The sequence below is a fragment of the Triturus cristatus genome, chromosome 2_2 (assembly GCF_964204655.1).
Source record: "Triturus cristatus chromosome 2_2, aTriCri1.1, whole genome shotgun sequence".
NCBI lineage: Eukaryota > Metazoa > Chordata > Amphibia > Caudata > Salamandridae > Triturus > Triturus cristatus.
In genome coordinates this window covers 1221781671-1221805337 of record NC_140582.1, presented here as the reverse complement: position 1 = coordinate 1221805337, position 23667 = coordinate 1221781671, and the positions used below count along the sequence as shown (strand labels likewise).

At 43.6% G+C, this 23667-nt stretch overlaps 1 protein-coding gene across 1 annotated transcript in view; it reads left to right on the top strand.

The window, feature by feature from the left end:
* LOC146863440 (retinol dehydrogenase 12-like) overlaps positions 1–23667 on the top strand; it is a 142231-nt gene that overhangs the window by 47767 nt on the left and 70797 nt on the right. Inside the window, exon 3 of the mRNA XM_085642872.1 lies at positions 1827–1916. Within this exon, the coding sequence (XP_085498998.1) occupies positions 1827–1916 (90 nt within the window). The remainder of the gene's footprint in view (positions 1–1826; positions 1917–23667) is intronic.

Below are 23667 nucleotides of genomic sequence, written 5' to 3'. Positions count from 1 at the left end.
ACTTTGGCGCCGATTGACGAATCTTCGCGAAATTTTCAAAACTCGTGGGGCGCTCTGGTCCGCTCTTATCTTGAAAGTTTCAGGGTGATTTGTCAAGCGGGGGCCGAGAAAAAAGGGGGTCCCAAAACTTGTTTTCCCCATGCAATTTTCCATAGGAAACTTTAGACACGGCTACAGCCCGAACTGCTGAACAGAATTACACCAATGTTGGCAAAGAGGTATTTCTTGGTTCAGAAAGAACCATTTTTGTTAAATGGTGTAAATCCGTTCAGTAGTTGCTGAGAAAATCAAAAGTAAAAACACATATATATCTATGGCCGCTCAGGATCCGCACACCCTCCCAATCACGAGCTTTATGCTAATTGGCTGTCAACACTCCAAACCAGGAAGTGTTGGTAGCCATCAAAACAGAAAAAGTAATGCGCAAAATGCAAAAAGGGGGCATGGTAGAAACACCCTGACCCCGTAGGCCTGCTCTCAGGCGCATACTGGAGGTACCTGGTGTGCTAGTTGGCCCCCAGGGACACTCAGGATTGAAGAGGAATTAATTCCCCAACTTAAAAAACGCCACAGGGTGTGTTTGCACACACGTCACCTCAGGCCTTGCCCCCTTCCTTCACCATTGTGCAAAAGCGCCCCCTGGCGAGTTGTAAGTTGGGGAATTAATTCTCCTTCAATACTGAGAGTCCCTGAGGGCCAACTAGCCCACTACCTCCAGTAAGCGCCACAGAGCTGCGTTGCAGACAGGTGTTCAGAGGCCACGCCCCTTTTTACACCTCTGTGCAACGCAGCTCTCTGGCGCTTACTGGAGGTAGTGGGCTAGTTGGACCCTAGAGACCCTCAGGATTCAAGGGGACTTAATCTCCTAACTTAAAATGGCCACAGAGTGTGTTTACACAGTGGTGAAGGGAGGGGACGGGGCCTGGAGTGACGTGTGCAAACACGCCCTGTGGTGCGTTTTAAGTTGGGGAAATAATTCCCCTTCAATCCTGAGGGCCCCTGGTGCCAACTAGCCCACCAGGCGCTTCCAGTAAGCACCACTGCGCTGTGTTGCAGAGAGGTGATCTAGGCTGTGCCCCTTTTTACACCTCTCTGCAACGCAGCTCTGTGGCGCTTACTGGAGGTACCTAGTCGGCTAGTTGGACACTAGGGACCCTTATTATTCAAGGGGACTTAATCTCCCAACTTAAAACGGCCACAGGGTACATTTACACAGTGGTGAAGGGAGGGGACGGGGCCTGAGGTGACGTGTGCAAACACGTCCTTTGGCGCGTTTTAAGTTGGGTAAATAATTCACCTTCAATCCTGAGGGCCCCAGGGCGCCAACTAGCCATGTCATTTGTGATGTCATCAGTGATGTCATGAGTGATGTCACTGACCATGTCATGAGTGATGTAATATGTGACGTCATCAGCAGTGCATTGCGGGCGCGCAAGTTATAGTTAGCTGAACTAACTATAACGGGGGAATTTCTATGGTTTTGTACGAGTGAAATGTCCAACTAACTATAACGTGCCTGAAACCTATGGTTTTTTCAGCGAATTTCTAAGTTTTTTTAAATGCTAATTCCTAACTATAACGTGCCTGAAACCTATGTTTTTTTCAGTGAATATATTTATATATATATGTCTATAATTGTTGTCTGTTTATTTACGTGCTTGCCAAGCTGCACCCTATCAGAGTGAGCCAGTAAGATTATATGACCTAAGCTAAACCACACAATTAAAGGTGTTAGGTTGTAATGATCAAGTTAGGATGAAGACATGAACATCTATGACCGACTATGTGAATAAAGTAAAACTCAGTATATTTCTTGTGCTTGCCAGGACTCCCTTTATGTGTCACCTCCGAGGGCCTGGAGCTCACATACGCCACTAACCAGCTGGGCGCCTTCCTGCTCACCAACCTTTTGCTAGGTAAGAACCAGGGCGCGGAGTCGCCAGGAGTAAGTCTTCAGCTGTGAAGGTGAGGGCCCCTCCCTCTGTATATTACATGTTCTTCTCCTGCCTGGTGTTAGGATCAGTGTTTATGTTTATGAAATTTGTAACGTGCGCAGCTCCTCAAAAAGTGCCCCAGTGCAAACCTGATGGGGGAAGGGTGGAAAAGGACTACTAGATAAAAATAAATGTTTTTATTCTCTTCCTGAGGAGCTTGGGGTCCTGAATGCTGTAGAGGTCCAAGGGAAGTAGATTCCAGGCTGAAGCCGCCCTAAAAGCACGAGAGCTCCCTCCAATTGCTTTAAGGCAAGAAGCTGCGTGGCTGAACACAGCTGTCTGGAAAGAACATAAAACCTGAAGCGCTTTCTCAGGTAGGCAGGACCGTGTCCGTAAAGAGCTGAGTGTGCCAGGACAAGGGATTTAAACTTAACTCTTTCTGTCACATGTAGCCAGTGGAGATAGCGCAAGTGTTGCCTCACGCTGGTCTTTATAGGGATATTGAGAGGAGTCCTGGCAGCGGCATTCTGGACTACCTGCAGTCTGTTCAAGAGATAGCCTGGCAGGCTGATGTACAGGGCATTAGCATAATCAACGCGTGATGATATCAAAGCCCAGGTAACCGTTTCCCTTGCTGATCTAGGGAGGAAAGGTAGAAACATTCTAAGGGATTCTAGTGTGCCAAAGCACTGCCCTGTAAGCTTCTTGATCTGAGTGGAGAAGTTAAACTTCTTGTCAAACCATATCTCTAGGTTTTTGGTGGGTTGACCCTCAGAAGTTGATCCATGGTGTTGAAGGCTGTGGACTGGTCCAAAAGCACCAACATCGCTGAAGCTCCTGTGTCCACAGTCATTCTTACTGACCCTGCCACCTCCAACAGCGCTGTCTCGGTACTAAAAACGGACCGAAAACTGGACTGGGTGTCATGCAAAATGTCATGCCCATCAATGAAATTAGCCAGTTGGCGCTGTACTATCTTTTCCTACGTCTTCGCCGGTGCTGGCATTAATGAGATCGGGCGGTAGTTGTTAAGCTCTTCCGGGTCCACATTAGGCTTTTTCATAGGGGGCAATAACAACCCATGTTTCCAGACATCAGGGAAGGTGCCCATGGAAAGTGAGGTGTTCCATATATGATTCAGAGTGGCAGTGGCATAACGAAACTTGAGGGGGCCCCCTGCAAAGTACATGGAGGGGGCCCCCTATTCTCCACGTCAGTCATGAGCTCTCAGGCCAGTGACCCGCTGTACTGCAGGGGCTTACCCCAGCCATAAAAAATGGAATCTGGTTCCTCCATTGGTCACATCCGCCCTTTCATCGGGCGATTCACATACATCTGTAAATACTGCTGCTGTGCCCTCCAGCAAAGTTACATAACACTGTCTCCAGCCGGCCTACCAAACACATCCTCCTACTTGATGGCCCACCTTCAAGCAATGCCCGCTCAGTTGACCACCTCCAAATACAGATCACTTCCGTCGTGCCTGCTACTAACGCATCCATTAACTCTACTCTCAACCCTACGAAACCCGTAGTTATGCTTTTCGGCCCGCCTTTAAAACCACCCCTCGGATATCACTGTGAACCTGTGACTGCCGCCCACTGTTCCCCTGTCCACCACCAACAGAAAGACTGATGGCTGGTCCCCATCTAACCACTGCCTACCAGTAAAGACAGAGCCTTTCAGCTGCTGCCCTCCCCAATGCCACTGTAGTAGTTTAAAACATGCTAAACAATCTCTTCAACTGACCACCCCAAAACAGTTCTTCCTGCTAGGCTCTACGGCATCAAAGCCGTTCCTGCTACTTTTCATCCTCTGCATGATGCACACAATAATATTAAATGTACAAAGGGTCCGATTTTTGTTTGCTCACATCAACATTAATTCACACTATGTACCCCACTAAACCATACCTCCTGGCAAAGGCAAACCTGATCCCATGTGTAGCACCAGTCAGCATGTACCCCAAGGACAAACACCAGAGAGAATGCGCGATTCATGTAATTAAACCTATAGAGACAACGTAGCATTTCCGCGCCCACTGTCAGCCCAGCAAAGTCTGCAACCGCACAGTAGCCATCAATACCGGCAACATCTAAAGCGCATTTCCACTTCCTCCCAATGGCAGCTCCTGATACATATACCTATGACTTCTGGGCGTCATCTACCACAAACCACAGCATTCTTTGTCACCCTAAGACTAACCGAATGCTGTTGGTGAACGCTTCTCTTCCCCCTTCCTTACTAATAACTAATGAAGGATAACAAAAAAAAATATAGTATTTTCTTATGCAAATAGAGTATCAAGCACTTCCTGCCCGCAGTCCTCACCAGATCCACAAGTATCAATATTCTGTTATCGCACCATCCTGTCAACCCTATTATTATCTGGAGAAACCGGGAAAAGCAATACCTTGCACGAAAACAAGTCCCTTTAAAACCTATGCTACTTATACAGGCTCGTAAACCACTTACTTGTTTTACTAACTGTCGTTTTAAAACAAACAGGTAACTCATTCTAGGATTGGAATTACGGCTTAGAAGTGTGGAAGTTAATACTGAGAGGTAGGAGGATTTTTTGCATGTCTGCCAGACACTCGTTCTTCCCTGCATGCGCACACAATGCAACAATGCAATTTAGCTTAACAAATTGTTCAGAAATGTACCGGAAGGTAAAGAAACAACCAATATTATTATTACAAATAAAAATAGACAAACGTCCATTTTGTAGCCCATGACATAAAAGCCTTAGCGTGCACAGCTTGTCCAAATCCACGCCACCTAATTCAGCCCTGCCAAGGACCATGCATCTGGCATTAGACTAACGCATTTCAGTGTGGTGATCTGCATCACCGCACTGAAATGCAAAATCACGCATAACAGGCATTGCGCCTCCTCGGCTACCAGTGCTGCTAATCAATGCTGGTGTAGTATTATTTCCACATTGCCGCCGTGTGTTTTCTGGTGCTTCCCCTGTCTCCTAAACGCGATGCGGTACATTTCATTATGCAGTACAGCTGCCTGTGTGATAGTCCTGTAATGAATGTCCCTTTTCTATGCCCACTACATTTTGCCATATTTCCGTAGTGTGTCCATAATGTTAGGTCTCGCGAGGATTTGTTGCAGGCGCATGCCATGCACCGGCAGCCCTACGATGTCAGCCGCTTTGAGTGTGACATCTGCAAGGACTGGTTCCTGACAGGAACTATGGGCTTGAGAAGGGCACCAGAGCTCTGGAGTGGGGGATGTTGTGACCCGGGATAATCTCCACCTCCCTGTGGGGAGCGATGTGCAAAAACGTCTGCCTCTGCATGGAGGAGCCGGGATCTTAGAGTCCAACATGATGACACCACAGTGTTGAAGTGCCCAATTTCATTGCTGTTTTGATGTTCGGGGAATGGAAATTACGATGAGTAAGTATTAAAGGAATAACATGCAGGAGTCTGTTTCCAGGCTGATTCCTACTTGTTTTTTCGAAACTTTCACATGGCGGTAAAAGCTACTTTCAGCAGCCAACATACCTGAATGAAAAATAAAAACGTAAATTGTGAAGGTCCCGTAACTCCTGTGACCTAGGTGTGTTGGTAACTCTTACCTGTGTCAGAGCATTGATTTCTTCAGATACAAGATAGATATATAGCTGCACTGATTAGGGGTGTTATATTGAGTAATTGCTAAATGCGTGACAATGGTTTCCGAAAGCGTTACTGTACCCAGGTGACATTGTATTGATACCACACAATACACTCTTGGAGTGCATAGACATAATCTCCCCTCCCCTTACTGCCATGAATGATTGCTTCTCAGAGGGTTAGCGCCTCCAGTCATCTCTCGTAGTTCCACCTGTTACTGTGGTCAGTCACCTCGTAGCCATCCAACGCCTGTTGGCCCTCCTGCAGTCCTTAATGCTCCTCTTTTGACTAGAGTCCATCGAGAGGCATGCTCTAACTGTCTGCTATATTGCCTCATCCAGCCTCTCAAGTTCGGGCCTCTGCCTGCTGGTCGCAAGCCTGTGAGGCCCAATTTACATAGAAGAGGCCTCAGGTCCCCCTCCGTCCAGCAGGTGTTGTATTAATGCACCTACAGACCTTGCTCCGCAGACGAGCTGATTGTGTAAACACAAAAAGAAGAGGGTCTCCGCTTGCAGAATCGCAGTGACCTAGAGTCAGGGAGACCACCAAGAGTTTTAAAACTGCCCTCACACACAGTATACTGTGTCATGCTTCATCATAGGGCTGCTAACACACCTCCGCGCAAGCCAACGCTGCAGGTGGAGCAATAGGGAGGGGAAGACAACATAACACAAAGACATATACCCAACATGAGATCACAAGTGAATAAAGGTGCAGAAATAGTAGTAAAATTAGGCACGGGATAACCTCAATCCCAATTTAATTATGGATTCCTTGCCCAGGTAAGAAAGGTAAAATAGGTGACCGATGGATGGTGGTATGGAAGGCTATTATGAGTCTTCTACCCCTCCATTCTGCTATAATGTCGACATGTTTCAGCCAGTGAAGACAAAAAAATACCCCGGCTTTCGTCAGGACTCACAAAAAAAAGGGTAGGTCACAGGGTCTTACCGTGATTTTAGCATCCCAGAAACGGACTGATTACTCATAGATGAAAGCAGCTCGTTTTTGGAAGGTTTAATCTGACTCCAAATTTGCATTTAAAAAAAACTTGCAGCATTTCTACGCAGAGTAACCAGACATTATGGGAGGCCTGATTGTACCTTGAATTAACTGTCACTTTTAAAGTTCTGAAGTAAGTGTAACCTGGCGCAGGCAAACCTCTGATTTCTGCAGAGAACATCCTATGTATTTATTTTGTAGAGTTACAATAACATGTAGCAGCTGGAAAACTGCTTGGCGCTTGCACATTTGCAAAGACACGTGGCAGGCTGGTCACCTTGAGGGTGCAGAAGAATACACCTCAATTAGAGCACATATTCACACTGATTCACTCATAGATGCCAAGGTTTCAGATTGGTAAATGTGACGTTTTCATAATTTAACTGTAATAATGGGTGACATTCACACAGTCTGACTCTGCTCAGTTTTCAGTAGCCTGCTGTTAGCGCACTTTAGTTCTGTGACTTTCTTAGAGTTTCTAGTTGCTCAAATGGGTGTAATTTCTGCTATCTATATGATTCCCTCGTCTTCCTTGCTTGATTTTGCTCACGAGAAAGTGTCACTCATAGTCGTTGAAATGCCACTCATAATTACACTGAAATTATGAAAATGTCACAGATAGCAATCTGAAACCTTGGCAGCTATGCTAATTCTACCACAAACAGCACATTTGAACATCTCAGAATTCCAAGCCACACAATTCAACTATAAATAATTTAACCCTACAACATTCCATACCACATTATTACAATCCTAAAAATTAAAAAACAGACATTTCCACTTCACTCTGTACCACATAAGTCCACATCACATAATAACATTTCACACAACTTAATACCACTCCAAACCACATAATTACACTCCACACAATACAATTCAACTACACATAATTCCATTTCAACCTATATAATTATACTTCACACAACATATTCACACTCATCTCCAAAACACATAATTACCCTTCACAAAATACAACTCTGCAACTTGCTGCATAATTCCACTCCGCACAATTATACACCACACCATGCTACATAATTCCACACGTCACACAATTCCACAATTCATCCCCACACAATTCATCACACAACATAATTACACTCCACATAATACCACTCAGCACCACATAATTTACCTACACATAATTATGCTCTACTCCATATTGTATAAATACACTCCACATAAATCCAATCTATGCCACGTACCAACATTCCACATAACTACACTTCACACCATGCCTCATAATACCACTCAATACAATTTTCACTCAACAGCGCACACTTTCACGTCACACAAATTCAACTCTACTCATTTCCATTCCACACCACATAATTCAACAACAAACTACATAATTCAAACCAACAACACAATTACACAACACACCACATACATCCAATCTACACCATGCAATTCCACATCATGCTACAATGTTTAACAGCACACCACAAAAGGAAACTCCACTACATACCACTCCACAACACAAAATACCATTCCAGATAATCTCACTCCAAGACACACAATCCCACTCCACGTACCAGTACACCCAAATACCACACAATTACTATCCACATAATTACACTGCACACCATGCCACATTATTTCACTACACAGATCCAATCCACACAACACAATTCCACAACTAACAATTCCAATCCAAACCATATATGACTTGCATATATGCAAATTCATATATTGCAAAACCATATATTGCAAATTCATGTTTACCTTCCAGTACGTCCCAGCAGATCCTGTTCCCGGAGGGAGCTACAATCCTTCTCCTGCCCTTGTCAGCTCTGTGCTGCCTCGTCCCTTCTCAGAGGCTGTGCCCTGTGCAGAATGCTGTCTCTGAGGGCCCCCACCCTCTTTCCGGGCCTGGCTCCTGGCTCTGACTGAAGAGAAACAATGTAACTTGTTACTTTGTTTCTCTAGCAAGCCTCTCTCTCACAGCTCTCTACAGATAAGCTAGGGGCCCCCTTCACCTACTGAAGTCTGGCCCCCCCCGCACCGCGGGGGCTGCGGGGGGTTTCTAACGCCCCTGCAGAGCGGGTTTAATCAGGTGAGCCAGTGTCCTCCACAATTTTGGTGGGCACGCATCCTTTGGGGACCCTGACTTACATTTTAGGATCTCCGCCAGGGATTCCTGTTGGGAGATAGGGAGGAATTCCGGAAAGGTATCCTCTATATTTAAAATTCCCAATGCTTCTGTTTCAGCTGTCTCCACCTCTGTCGTGAAGGTGTCATAGACCTTCTGGATTTTATTCTCAAAAATGTCAGATAACTTTGTATCTTGCTCTCAAGCGGCGCAGGCTTGGTGAAAGAGCTGAGTATCCTATATATTTCCTTGCCCGAGCTCTCACCGCTGTTAATGCGTTTCACAAAGTAGTCCTTTCTTGCCACCCCCATCAATTTGTGGAACTGTTTTAAAGCTTTCTTATAAGCCAGTTTGGCCATAGTCTGTAATCTTTCCTCCAAAGGCGCTCCATTTTTTTACATCTACTTTTTTCCACTCTGAGATCCTCTGAGAACCAGGGGGCAGATGGAGATTTTCTCGAGATTCTAACTAGCCTGGCTGGAGCTACGGTGTCCAGGGCGGCGGCGATCCACCTGTTCCAAGCGGGCGTGTCTACATTAGGGTCGCTGGTTAAATGCGGTCGACTCTCCAACAGTACTGGACCAAGGGTCTCTGCTGTTCGCTTCTTCAAATTTATTTTTGGCATATCGCGGATTTCTCCACCAGGTTGCAATTTTTCCAAACTGAACGAGAAAGGGACCAAGCAGTGGTCAGTCCAGACCAATTGATGCGGGGTCTCGGCTACCAAAAACAAAATGTTTGAGAACAATACATCTCGAGTATGGCCTGCACAGCGAGTGGGGGATTGTACATATTGTGTAAGATTCGCTCCATTAAATGACATCATTAATTTTATATTGAATAGACGAAATAACCGTGTGTATTATTTCATTCGAACAGAGCACGGTGGTTCCTAGCAGGCAGGTGGAATTAGATTAGGTAGACAAACTAATTTTTAGTTTTAATTCACGTCACAGGTAAATATGATTGTACAAAGAAAATAGACTTTTCACTTTAAATTATTGCTGCAACTTGAATACACAGTTTGAACATCGTTGGATGACTAAAAAAACAAATAGGAATGGAAATAAAGAAACCTTGTTAAAGAAGTATCATCTCACCAGTACTAGCACTCAGGTGCACTTCTTTTAAGATGGATGTTCCCTTGTGATCAGGAAAATACTATCAGGCGCGTGTTAGAAAGGCAGCGGCTGAAGTGGGCTGAACCGGGCTGTACCACTGCCCGACGCTCTAAGCTGGGGCGGCCGGAAGCAAACTGTGACTGATAGTTGAACAGACCCAAACAATCCAGGAGAATCCACCCCTCTGGCCAACACAACTGTTTGGCCTTTAGCCCACCTTCTCCACCACACCCTGCCGTGTACGCACCCATGCCACCTACCACCATGTGCATCTTCATGCCACTTACCCGCGTCCTCCTCCGCCGCCTCACAGGTATGCAGGTCACAGAGGGACCTCTCGCAGCCATCGCACGCCAACACAACCTCAACATCATCTCCTACGCCGACGACACCCAGCTGATCCTCTCCCTCACCAGAGACCCCGACACCGCCAGAACCAGCCTCCACGAAGGGATGAAAGACGTCGCCGAGTGGATGAAGAACAGCCGCTTGAAACTGAACTCAGACAAGACGGAAGTCCTCATCCTTGGACGATCACCCTCCGCCTGGGACGACTCCTGGTGGCCCCCAGCCCTGGGCACCGCCCCCAAGCCGACAGACCACGAACGCAACCTGGGCTTCATCCTGGACTCCTCCCTCTCGATGACCAGACAAGTCAACGCCGTCTCCTCCTCATGCTTTCACACCCTCCGCATGCTCCGCAAGATCTTCCGATGGATCCCGATCAAAACCAGGAAGACGGTCACCCAGGCCCTCGTCACCAGCCGGCTGGACTACGGAAACACCCTCTACGCCGGAACCACAGCCAAGCTACAGAAAAGACTACAACGCATCCAGAACGCCTCCGCCCGACTCATCCTGGACATCCCTCGACGCAGCCACATCTCCGGCCACCTGAGGAACCTGCACTGGCTCCCCGTCAACAAGAGGATCACGTTCAGGCTCCTCACCCACGCACACAAGTCTCTCCACAACCTGGGCTCCAAGTACCTCAACGACCGCCTGACCTTCCACACGCCCACCCGCCAGCTACGGTCCGCTAGCCTCGCCCTCGCCGCCGTACCACGCATCCGAAGAGCCACCGCCGGAGGCAGATCCTTCTCCTACCTGGCGGCCAAGACATGGAACTCCCTCCCCATCCACCTTCGGCTGACCCAGGACCACCTCGCCTTCAGGAGACAACTCAAGACCTGGCTGTTCGAGCAGTAGCGGCCCCCTTCCCCCAAGCGCCTTGAGACCCTTCCGGGTGAGTAGCGCGCTATACAAGTGCTATGATTGATTGATTGATTGATTGATTGATTGATTGATATTTGAGAGGCTTGCATCACATTTGCACAACGCAAAGCGGTACATGCATGACGCAAGCCTCTAAATCAGATTTATGAAGCCACGCAAACCCACCGCGTAGCTTTGAAAGGCTTCCTAAATCTGTAGTAAGGCAATGCAGCGCAAATCGCTGCGTTACCTTACTGTGCGAACGGGAAGCATCCCATGGGCGGTGCGGTGAGTGATCCCACGCAAATACCATGGTTTTTGAGTCCAACCAAATTTGGTAAACCTGAGAATGCGCCAAAAATATATGCCTCCCCAGGTGAGGTGTAACGAGGAGAAATATGCTTATTTCTCCTCGTTTTTTCCTCTTTCCATGTGAGCTGCATTCTACAGCACACTTAGAACAAGGAAAACACCTTTATGGATTTTACAACACAGGCCCCCTTGCATCACGGTGCAAGGGGGCCTGCGTTGGCGCTAGGCTGCCAAAACGGCGGCGGCGCTAGGGAAAGGACAGGAATGCGCCGTATTGGATACATATGGAGCATTCCTGGCCTTTTGATGGCAGAGTCGCAAGGTGACTTGCTGCGCTGCCCTGCGCCACCTTTCCCATACCTATGCCCCAGAGACACTACAATTTGGAGCAGGGAAGATCCTGAGGGTCACACAAAACCACAACTGTTATCTGTTGTCAAACATAAGATGACCCCTGGAGTCAGGCAGGCCTTAGACCACACGGACGAGAGTTCATTCAACCCAAAAGTTACTGTTTCACAGACTAAAGCCAGAGAGAGACACATGGGGCCATTTCTAGAAAGGGCAATAAACACATTTTGTGAAGCTGGATGTGTGTTGTTATTTCTGTTTACAATCATGCTCCTAGTCATAGAAATGGGTTCATGTTTGTGTCTTCAGGATTCTGCCGGGTCTCGTGACTGATTGGACGACTGCAAGGGCCAGTGTCCGACCTCATGGTCACAGGTTCAAATCCCGGCGGGCCCACTCAGCCTCTCATCCTCTCTGAGCTCCATAAAATGAGTACTATTGAATTGGGTGTCAATAAAAATCTGTTATTCAGCGCCAAGATGCCCCTTCGGGATGAATGTGACCTTTACAAATACACATGTTATGTCATGTTATAACTTTCGGGGTTAGAAGATTTCAGGGAAAAGACGGCGGCCAGAAGTGCGGGGACTGTGGCAGCCTGACAGTGGAAGCCAGGGTTGAGATACAGGAGCCAGGCCTTATAGGTCAGACAGGAACGGTCAACCAATCAGAACAGCAGAAGGACTGCATCCAGGACAACTTAGTATATAACAGAGGCTGACCTTTATGCCCGAAACCGGAACTAGATTATACTCTAATAAAATTGCACAGGTATCATGCATCTGTCCCACCTGTAGTGAAAAGCGTAATCTGCGTCACTGGATTGAAGCTCATGACACCAGCACACTAGCAGCCGGTGTTCAGCTCACTGAGCCACCTTGTCGGCTAATAAGCTTTTCTTAAGGAGGACATTTGGGTTAAGAGATGACCTCTGGTAGTGTGTACCCCAGGAGAGTCCTCTTGTCACTTTATTCAGGAACCCCTCCTATGGAACTTTTTCCTAGTGAGGCCAGATTATAGATAGAATTGCAGCAGAAGGGCTTCACATTCAATCCACAGGTAGAGACATTTCCAAAACTGGCATCCAGGAGACCTCTGATGGGGGGTCCATCTGTTTTCTAGGTTTCCTGTCCTTTGGGAGCAAATGAGGATTTACAGGGTTGAAGAACCAATTGAGATTGGATAAGACTCTCTGAAAAGATTCCCAAGTTAGTTGAGCTTTGAGGTACAACCTCTCCAACGAACAGGCCTCCCATGGAGGGGTCTTTATTTTAGCTAAGATAAATGCATAAAAGTGATGAAGCATTTTGTATTCACACCGTGATATGATTGTTGAACCCCTCAATGTTTAGCAGACCAGCACTAAGTGTGCGGCGTACGTGACACTCGTGAAATTGACCTTGTGGAAATTAAGTGAAATGCCAAATAAATATTTGTTCATTAAATGAATTTGCACATCACACAAAATACCAGTCTAGCATTTGACTTCCAAAGTGAGTGCACGAGTGTATTTCCCTCTCGGTAATAGTGCAAACACTGCGTGCGATGCACACCATGGCCCGCATGTTCGGTTAGTTTGCACTGTTTCTGTGCTCCTGCGATAGCGTTTCAACCCAAAGGACATTTCCTCATCCAGCCTGGCAATATGGTGGGCATTTCACCTAACAGCTATAATGCAAAATGCAGGAAATTATGCAAGATTATGCCTGCGTAAATCAAATTTTAGTTTAACGTTTTAAAGTTTATCCAGGTCTCAGAGTTAAAGAATAGAAAGGGGGAGAGGGAAGTGACAATCGAACCTGAACTTGTAGCCTTAGATGATGTTTGCCTGACTCTCTTAAGCACCACATACTTGCAGCAGATAAATTCCGGTCTTTCTTATGACACGCCAAGTGAATCCATGAAACAAAGCAGTGAGTGAATGAAGCATCATTTGGGGGCATATTAACAAGGTCTTTATCTCTGCTGTTTTGGCTTTAAAAGCCAAAGAAGCGGATATAAAAATATCGCTCTATCAACTACAGGGTGCTAACATGCAAAATCGCATGTTAGCACCCTTTTACACTACGCTTCCCTTTGCATCGCTAAGTGACATATCTCCTATTATCAAGCTTCACGCTAACCCTGTTAGAGACAAAAAAAGCAGCGCTAACCACGGTTAACGCTGCTTTTTTACATCTGCTAATTTTCAGACTTAGCCGTGTAAACCAATGAGAGGTGGATTACATGGCTAAATCCACCATGGGCTATCAACAAGGATATCCCTATCCTTGTAGTTTTCTCGCTGCATTACCAGCGATAACCTCCCAAAATGCCGCTATCGCTGGATTTTTTATCGCCTAGGCGGTTAGCGCTGTTAATAACGCGATAACCAGGCGATATTATCCAGCAATAGCGGGCGTTAAAAAAATTAACGCTAAGCGCCCTTAGCGTTAATTTTCCCTGTTCCTTGTTAATATGCCCCTATATTTTTTATTCGATCAGGAAAGTTGCTTGAAGAATACTTTGATACATAGGGAATTAGAAGGATTTGGCAATTTACATCGACTAAAGGGCTTGAAAGTGGTATGGAATGAAGTAACTGTTGTGTGTGAGTAACAGAATGGATGAACAAACCACATATTACATTTCAAACACAAAGTTCGAGTCGGTTACGTGAAAGGGTTTGGGTACACAACTTCAAGCTAAAATCCATATATATGTAATGAGACCTATTAGAAAAAATACAAGAAATTGCATTTTCAGTGTACAAACATTCTCAAGCAGGTGCAAAAACAGTTTTTTCAGTGATTTTGGAAATGAAGGCACATGTTTTAACAACCAATTTTAAGGCTACAAATATGTATTTCAAACTAGATTCTAACTGGACACTGAATCTACATGCTTAAAAAAATGGTTAAAGAAACAATTTCCTAACTTTAAACAAACTTGACAACCCAAAAAGATATGCGTATAGTGATGTGAGGGACATAGTCTACCGACCTTGAAATACCGCTCCGGCCAGCCGGACAACTGGCCCTTCATTCTTGCAGCTGAAAATGTAATAACCAAAGAATTCTTGCCCGCCTGTCCCTGGGATCTAGTAGTCTTTGTGTTCCACATTTTACTCCCGCAGGTTTGCTCTTACATTTCAAGCAAATTTGTCAGTTTTTTTGGAATGCACAACAGAGACCAGCAGTACACCTGAGAATCAGACATAATTCCAGACGTATTCTTGGAGTTATTTTATGCATTTGTAATTACACCCTTTTTTTTAAAGTTTAAAAATGCTTTATTTATAACCATAGAAATTTTACCATTCCAAATTAGTCCATTACATACTGTGTTCAGTAATGGAATTACACAATTAACAGAAGCAAATTCAATACTATACTAAGCTGCTAATATAGAGTTACAAAGCTTTTATGTAGATTGTATCAAGAAACAAGAAAAGAGAGAAAAGAAATGGGAGGAGAAGAGTAAAGGACATCCTTACAAAAGGAACAGTTAGTGGAAACTGTTGTAAAAACACCAGTAAATTGAGCTAACTTCATCGACGAATGCATACATTGATGGAGCCCTAAAGGGGGTTGAATACCCTGTGTTCAGGAGAAGTGTTTTGAGCATGAGTAGACAAAAATGAGGTTAGAAGCCTCACAACAAGTCCCTCTTAATCATGTACTGGACAGAAGATGAATAAGCACTACCAAGTCTGTCATTATGACACGGTAAATCCCACCATCTCATGAAAGTAATCTGCGAAGCGTCTTTCCAATTTAAAGTTATTATTTGAAAAGCAAAAGCAATACAAAGGTCCACACATTTTCCAGTTATGGGATCAACCTTCCAGGTACAAGAGGATATTCCTGATAAAATGTAAACTATATCGAGTGGTAATTGAACAGAGCATATACCAACAATCGTATCCCAAACCTGTAACCAAAAAAAACTAAACACTATGACATTAAAAAAATATATGTAAAACATCACTATTATCTGCATTGCAGGACCAGCATTAGTGAGTTTCATTTTATAAAGAGAGTAAGGGGTTACATATAACCTATTATAAGAGAACACTAGTGTTTGAGTAGTGCTAGCTGAATGGGAAGTGGAGTGAATTTCAGACCAAATTCTATTCCACAAGGATATCGGAAAGGGTTGATGTAAATCCTTTTCGCACTGTAATTCTAATATGGTTTTTTCCTCTGGAGAGGTCTGAAGGAAATAAAGCTTTGTAAGTTAGAGACTCTTTCCACTCAATACCAAAATCAATGACAGTGAACCTAATCATGCCAGAAAATAACTCTATTATTAATTTTGATGTTTTTATTATGCCATAAAGGGAAGAATCAAAAGTTGTATGATGGAAATGTGGGTTGAAGAATAAATGGTTTAACCAGGAATAGAGAGTGAGTGATTGGTGAGGAAAGAAAATGAGGTTTATGCATAAAATATACTAAATCTTTAAATGAAAAAGGAGAAATAGAATCAAGTTTTATACGCTTTCAAAATGTGGAAGTGACAACAGAATCCAAGGATAGCAAGGTCCATTTGGGGCCAAAAGCAGAGTGGTAACTAATGAAGCCAGGGAAGTTGACTCCACCTTATTCTTTTGAAATTTGAAGTTTGTATAAGGAGATGTGTGACGTTTTACCATTCCACAAAAATGTCCTTAGAATGGTATCAATGGATTTTAAAAATTGGTGAGGAATCTTAACAGGAAGCATCAATAAATTATAGTTGACAATTGGGAACCTCATCATCTTGATGGTGTCTAACCTTCCTCATGATGAAAGAAATTAAGGCGACTACCATGTACAAAGGGGACGGAGATGATGTTAGATTGTTTCCAGATTACTAGAAATAGTGCCCGTAAATTGAAGAGGAGTATTTAACACCTAGACATTTGATTCATGTAGAGTTCCATGAGAAGCCAGAATTTAAAAACATGTCTTTAAAACAATATTTTTTAAATGGCAAGACATCTGTTTTGTCAGTATTTAAATTGTATGCTGCTACCTAAGAATATTACTGCAATAAATAAAACATGCATTGGCATAGCCAATAGGTCTCGCTTTTGGGACCTTATAAGTGTTTAGCCATGCAAAAGTTGCATAACTAAATACTTATAAGGTCCCAAAAGCGAGACCTATTGGCTATGCCAATGCTTGTTTCTGTTTATTACTGCTCTGTAGTAATGGCGGCGCATGGGTGCCACCATTACTACATAGAAGTAAAAAACAGGAGAAAAAAAAGCGAAGAGAACATCAAAGAGGCCGTGCGGCCGCCAAAGTGATCGCGATCGCGATCAAACATCAAAGCGGCTGTGCGGCCGCGAAAGTGAGGCGCGCGCGCCCGTGCACATGCACTGTAGCTCTAGGCTACAGTGGTAGCACTTTTTTGAGCCCTCACAAAATGTCTCGCCAGATCAGCGCATGCGCTGGGTCAGGCGAGACCTAAAAAACAATTGGGAGAGAAGATCCTGGATTAGATGTAATCATAATAGAATGCCGTCAGCATATGTTGTTGACCTCAAAATTCCCATGCCTAGAGTCCCTATAACCAGGTGATCTATGAATTTATTCCAGGTAACAAGGATAAATAGAAATGGTGAAGAGGCAGCACTGTCTAGTACCCATTTTGTAATTGAAATAAGCAGATTGGAGACCTTTGACAACACAGACATTTGAAAGTACAGAATAAAATAGGCTAATATATCTTAAAATATTAGGGCCAAATCCATGCCATTATAAGGCTTTCATCAAAAAATTCCAATTTAGCCTATCAAAGGCTTTTTCAGTATTTAGTGTACGTGCAGCAATTGGTAGCATACTACGAGATGCAGCATGTGTAACTTTAAGGAAGGTTTTGAAATTATTTGTGATGTATCTGAATTTGTCAAAACCTGACTGTTCAATGCCTATTAAGCCAGGAATACATTTTTAAATTCTAAGAGCTAAAAGTTTAACAAAACGTTTGAAATTTGTAATAGTAAGGGAATTAAGTCTATAGCTTTTACCAGCAGATAAATCCCAGTTTTATTATGAAACCAAACACAACAAAGCTTCTAGAAATGGCCCACAAGCACCAGATATTGAGAAAAAAAGAGCAAGGAAAGGAGTTTTGGTACAAAATGTTTTGAAAAACACAAATAAAACTCAACTGGGAATTCATCAGGACCGGGTGCTTTATCATGAGGTAAATTTTTTAAAGTAGCAGAAATTTCCTATTAATGTCTTTATCTAACGCAGGGATATCGACCCATTTTTTGGGATTCTTGGGTTTGGTAGCAAAAAAAAGAATCTAATTATATATCTGAGGGTGAACTTTGTAGGGTATGTCATTGCTGATAATCATCCATAAAACAAACAAGGAGCTCAGAATCTTTATGGTGTCCGTGACCTCGCTCGTCAGCAATAATAGTTATTTTTACCTTTCTTTTCATATTTTTAAGTGGTTAGATTACTTCTTCCCAGTTCTATTATGTCAATCATTATATTTAGATTTAACTTTAATTAATGTTCCACGTGTGCAAAGGGTAGAGCTCCTATTGAAATCTAATTTAGCCAGGGTTAAAGGAGCAAATGTAGTTTGTTTTGCCAAGGAGAAATATTCATGTTCAAAGGTCTTTGTTAATTTTAAAATGGAGCCTGTTATAGCTATTGCTTTCTTTTTTCTTGGCCGCTACGTGATTGATAATAAAACCTCTGCTTGTTGCTTTAAAAGCATCCCATATCATGTCAAAGGACATATTTTGTGTGTCGGTGAGTCACAAAAATTAATTGGTGATAGCAAATTTAACAACAAACAGGTTATCTCATAGCAATGAGTTATTGAAACGCCAGCTATTTGATCTACGTATATCAAAAATAAGATCTAAATCTATGTTCTGAGATCAGTATAGCATCTATTTCTAGAATTACTACAGAACCTAGATGGTGGGACTCAAAAAAATATAATCTCACTGGGTCTAGATTGGTGTAAAGGTGAGTAAAAAGTATATTCTAGAATATCAAGATTATAAATACGCCAGGCATCAACAAAACACCTAGAAGAAATAAAATGTTTAATCTTTTTCTGCATCTTATTAGGTATATAGCGTGTAGAAGATTGTCTATCAAGAAATTACAAAATCAAGAAACCTCCTATCACCTAATTAGTGTTAGAACAAGACATTAAGTTTAATGAAACATTATGCCAAATATTTTAATCAACACCAGTAGGACCATAGACGGTATAAACCGATAAAGGTATATCATTAATCTTAAAATGGAGCAAGAGCCATCTACCTTCATCATCTGTTTCTTGATGTTCCACTGGGACCAATAAATATTTGTAAAGTAAAATAATAACCCAATTTTCGTTATTCATAGCAGGAGAACAGAAGGAGTGACCAACCTAATTTTTCTTTAATGAATTTAAGTCTTTTTCCGTTAGGTGAGTCTCTTGCAGGAGGGCAATTTGGTATTTGGTATTTTAATTAGAATAGATGAATAATAACCCTTTGTTTCTTAATTGGGTCTAGAGGACCTTTGACTTGCCAGGAAATTATTCAAAGGCAGTTCATAACTATAAGTACATATTATTGTTACACCATGAGTTAAGTTAAAAACACAGAATGTATACATAAGAATAACAAGTCTGGTGAAAAATAGCATAAGATTAAACAAACTGGTACCATAGCAAATACATAATGCATAATGAAAAAAAAGTAGAAAATAAGTAGAAAAGAAAAATGAGAAAAAATAGAGTAGGATGAGACCAACTAGTCCCCTGAAGATAGGAAAGACGGTGGAAATCCTCATCTGTGAGGCTGGGGGATCAGGAGCTTCAGGGTCAGGTGTACATCTTGGTGGTGTCCAAGCCACGCAACCCCAAATTATACCCTTAAATAAGCATTTCTGCATATGTAATTACACAGTAGTACAATTGTGCTACAAACCCTATTTTACCTTTTTTTTCTAAACAGGAAAGATATGTTCCCCTGTGGAGAAACCCTGTTCCTGAACCCATTCCATTTTGGGGCAGAGAGGTTTCTGCGCACTCTTAACATAGGGATATCTTCGGCAGGAATAAATATCTGACTGTATCGAGATTGGGAATAAGCAGGGCCACTGGAATTATGAAATTGTGCGGCTGTGGCGATTTTCGCATAATTTTACACTATGATCATTTGCCACTTAAATCCATCATCTGTGGACGATCTGCAGATTTTAACAAAATAACTATTTTGTTTCAAGCCAAAAGGGTTCAAAAGTTACTAAAAATGCAACAACACATTTTTCCGCACAGTGGAAGGCCCTTTTCAAACTGGACTGATCACTTTTCGGTTGCTTATTGCTATATATGGGTGTTAAACTGGTACTAATGAGGTGCAACCGATGCCCAGAGAGTCTTACCAAGTTTAAAAATGATGAAATAATGAAGTAATACTATTAAAAAATGTGCCACATTATGCCACATAATTTACCTTTTCTTGCTGCATAATTTAGCCCTCTTCTGTCGCATAATTCCAGTGTCTCTGGGAATTAGCTTAGAAAGGCTTGTAAATGCCACCATAATCTCAACAGTTTGTGTGCACCCCCACCCTCGAACATCCTTGTCCCTCTACCACCGCGCCTTGAGGAAGATTTGCACTCGTGCACAAGTACGTTTAGGTAAATCTTTTCACAATTGTAAGTTCTTTCTTTAAGAATCATAAATGTAGATTTACACTTGTAAAACAAGTCATTTGTTCATCCTAGTTAAATTTACTGGAGCCAAAGCTTTTTATCATCATCATCTTCATAAAAGGATAAATGAGTACATTTAATTTAAATCCCCCATTGCTTCACAAGTGACCAGTTTAGGAAAGCAAAGGCTATTAGTCTGCGAAGCTGGGCATCCATTTTACACACACTGGAACGGTCCATCAGCGATCAGTGGAGGCAGCTTGGCCTCTCCCGCCTTGAGCAGCATGACAAGCGAATTCCTTCAGTAAGATGATACGGGCAACTTAAGTCACACCTTGGGTCTAGGGTGTACAGCATACTTGTTATTTTGATCTTATATTGTTTGTAATCTTGTAAATGTGCTTTCAATTTTTTCTGTAAAGTCATGGTCCTCGAGGAAAGTGTACTCCATATATCATGGCTCACATCAATCAATCGGGGAAGGTGGTGGAGCTGAACGCTGCGTTGATGATGCTGGTGAGCTGGGGCTTTCTTTTTTTGTCCGAGGTTAAAGGCGTGGTGGGGCAAGGGTCGGTGGGAGCTCCGGAGCGGATGGAGGACGTGATGGATGTTGTACTTTCGGTGCAGAGAGGTGTCCAGTCAGTAAGGAAATGTGTTGTGATCTATGAAGATAGACACCTGGAGCCAGGAGGTATTATAAAGTCTTCTTTATTCAGTCTCCAGTACAGGTCACATCTGTCTTGACCCCAGCCAGCATAGTGTGGTACCAGCCCCACCAGGAGCAGCTTGCCTAGCTGCTCAGCCCATCTCTAACTGCCAACACTCATCCACTCAGACACCCAGGCATTCCACGCATCACAGGCACACCAACATTCCATGACCATCTCACGCTCTGGCTGAGCAGCTAGAGGCAGCAGGGCTGGAGTACATGTTATACAATTAAGTAGGGTATAACATTATCCCTTTTTCTTCAAAGAAAACAACAAATGAAAGTAATATAACACCAAGCAAGAACTATAAACAAGAAAAATGAATAATGGTACAAGTCTCACGGATGCAGCAATAAAGATAAAACATCGCAGGAAAAAGAACCATTAAAGCAAGAAAGGATGGATAAAATACATACACATGAACAGCAATATCCCCCATCCCCCCTAAAAAGAGATAATATAACATTTTGCAGCGTAAGCAAAAGCGTAACATTACACGAAATACATTTTGTAGCATTTTGTATCATACACTGTGACGTAATGTTCTATAACGCAAAGGGTAAAAGACCCCACAACACCAATGCCCAAAAGCATAACATAGAGTAGCACTAAAGGTAGAATACCCAGCAACTACAATCCCAAGAGAAAGGGAAACAATTATGTATATGGGTCATCACCCATAAAAACGCCCGTGAAGGGATGTACAATAGTACTGCGGCAAATGTTAATGGACTAAGCCATATCCCAACCCAGTGTAAGGGTTAACCTAGGTACTGTGTATATATATATGGGTTCTAAACCCATGTCCCAACCTCCTTGTGGAGATTACGTACCCCCATGTAGGAGTAACAAAACGAAACTGAGAAAAGAGCTCCTAACCCCCTTGTGGAGGTTACATACCCCCATGTAGGAGTAACAAACATAACTAAACAAAGAGCTGTACCCACAACCTTCCCTCATCTATGGGAACACTGTGATGACCACTACCAAAAACTAATATAAGACCCATCCTAAGAAAGGCATATTCTGTGGCATCACAACAACAAAAATTCCATAGAAGAAAACATACTAGATACAACACACTAGGCAAAACAAAAAAACATGCCCCTCTGAGAACTGGTATGCCCCAATGAGACACACCGATGAGCGATCTCACACCCGAGTGAAATACATCATGACATGGACCTAGCATGACCTGTAGTAACCATAATACAACATGTAGGCTTCTCATAAAAAACAAAGAGTCTATGGTGATATTAATTCTTCCATACTTCACCTCGAAGAAGTGTAACCAAGGCAAAGCACACAGAAATACCCTGTTTGAAACAACACCATGTCCAACGAGTGTCAGTGGGAGGATGCAGGCCCGTAACTCAGTACCGCCAAATACAATGTGTAGCAGGCATGCACACTACTGTGGGAAGAATTATCCATGTACAATACCTCCGACATCCACGAAACGGAGGTTCTACCAGAAGATTCCAAAAACGACGATTCCAGATGAAGAACAAGTCGTGAAGACACCGCGTTGTCCCTGGCCCTCATGTCGACTTACACAAAACTTTATTGAAATCACTGTGGTTGGCAGAAAATCGCGTGGTTGGCAACCCTGCAGCAAACAGGAACCACGAAAAGGGAAAAGACAATAGCGGCCGCCAACCACAAGATGGCGGGACGCTGTCTACGTCGCTGCAGAGTGGCTCACGGTACGTGTATGCACCAAAACGCTCCTGTGGAATGGCCAAGCGTCACAGAGAAGCTCTCGCAGAAGTACGCAGCATGGAGGAAACATCAGAGGCAACACAGGTAAGCGTCCACGCGCTGATTGTAGCGCGCGCCTCAGCTTTTGAATTTTCAAAGTTAGCAGACAAACTGACACTAGTGAAACGCTGCCAGTAACGATAAAACAAATGAAAGGCTCACCTCGAAAAGCGCTGAAAAGTGTAAAATTGGGCAATTCCCTCTGTCTCTTGCCGCATAACAAGTTGAAAAGAGCCAATAAATAAAACTGTAGAAACATACGGTACGCCAACTCGGCACTGAAGATGCCAAATGTAGTGAAGCGTCGTGTGTCACCCGGAGGGCAGTGTGCACACTCCATGATCTCCCCAACTGTGCAGCAACTACAACACGCTGCCAATCCTGCGTCTGCAAACTCCTGTGCAGGACCCGATCAGAGTGGATCTCCGCTCCAATGCAGACAGGCACCAAAGTTCACACAACCCAGAGTGCCCCAAGACACCGATCAGGCACCTCGCCTCTAGAGTAGACATCCAGAGGTCCCTAGTTTCATCAACCTGGCTACTGCACATTAGCACGTAGTATCATGTAGAATTAGTCACTTAGGTTGAAAGTCCATGACACTCACTTTGCTAGTGAGACCTTAATTGAGCATACCACAAGTCCTCTATGCCCAAATCTTGTGATACCACACCGTACCTGTGTGGTGCTAGTAGTTGCTGACGATGATTGAGGTTCCAACATGCTGCAAGTGACTGTTAAGCACCAAATATTCTCCACCTGTGCAGGCACTGCACGCTGTTAGTTCGAACATATTATGATGAAAACACCCAAATTGTGCCTTTTTCTTAGAAACACTGTAGACTCTGAAGAGCGATGTGGCTGGAACACCAACAACTGGTTGTAGTGA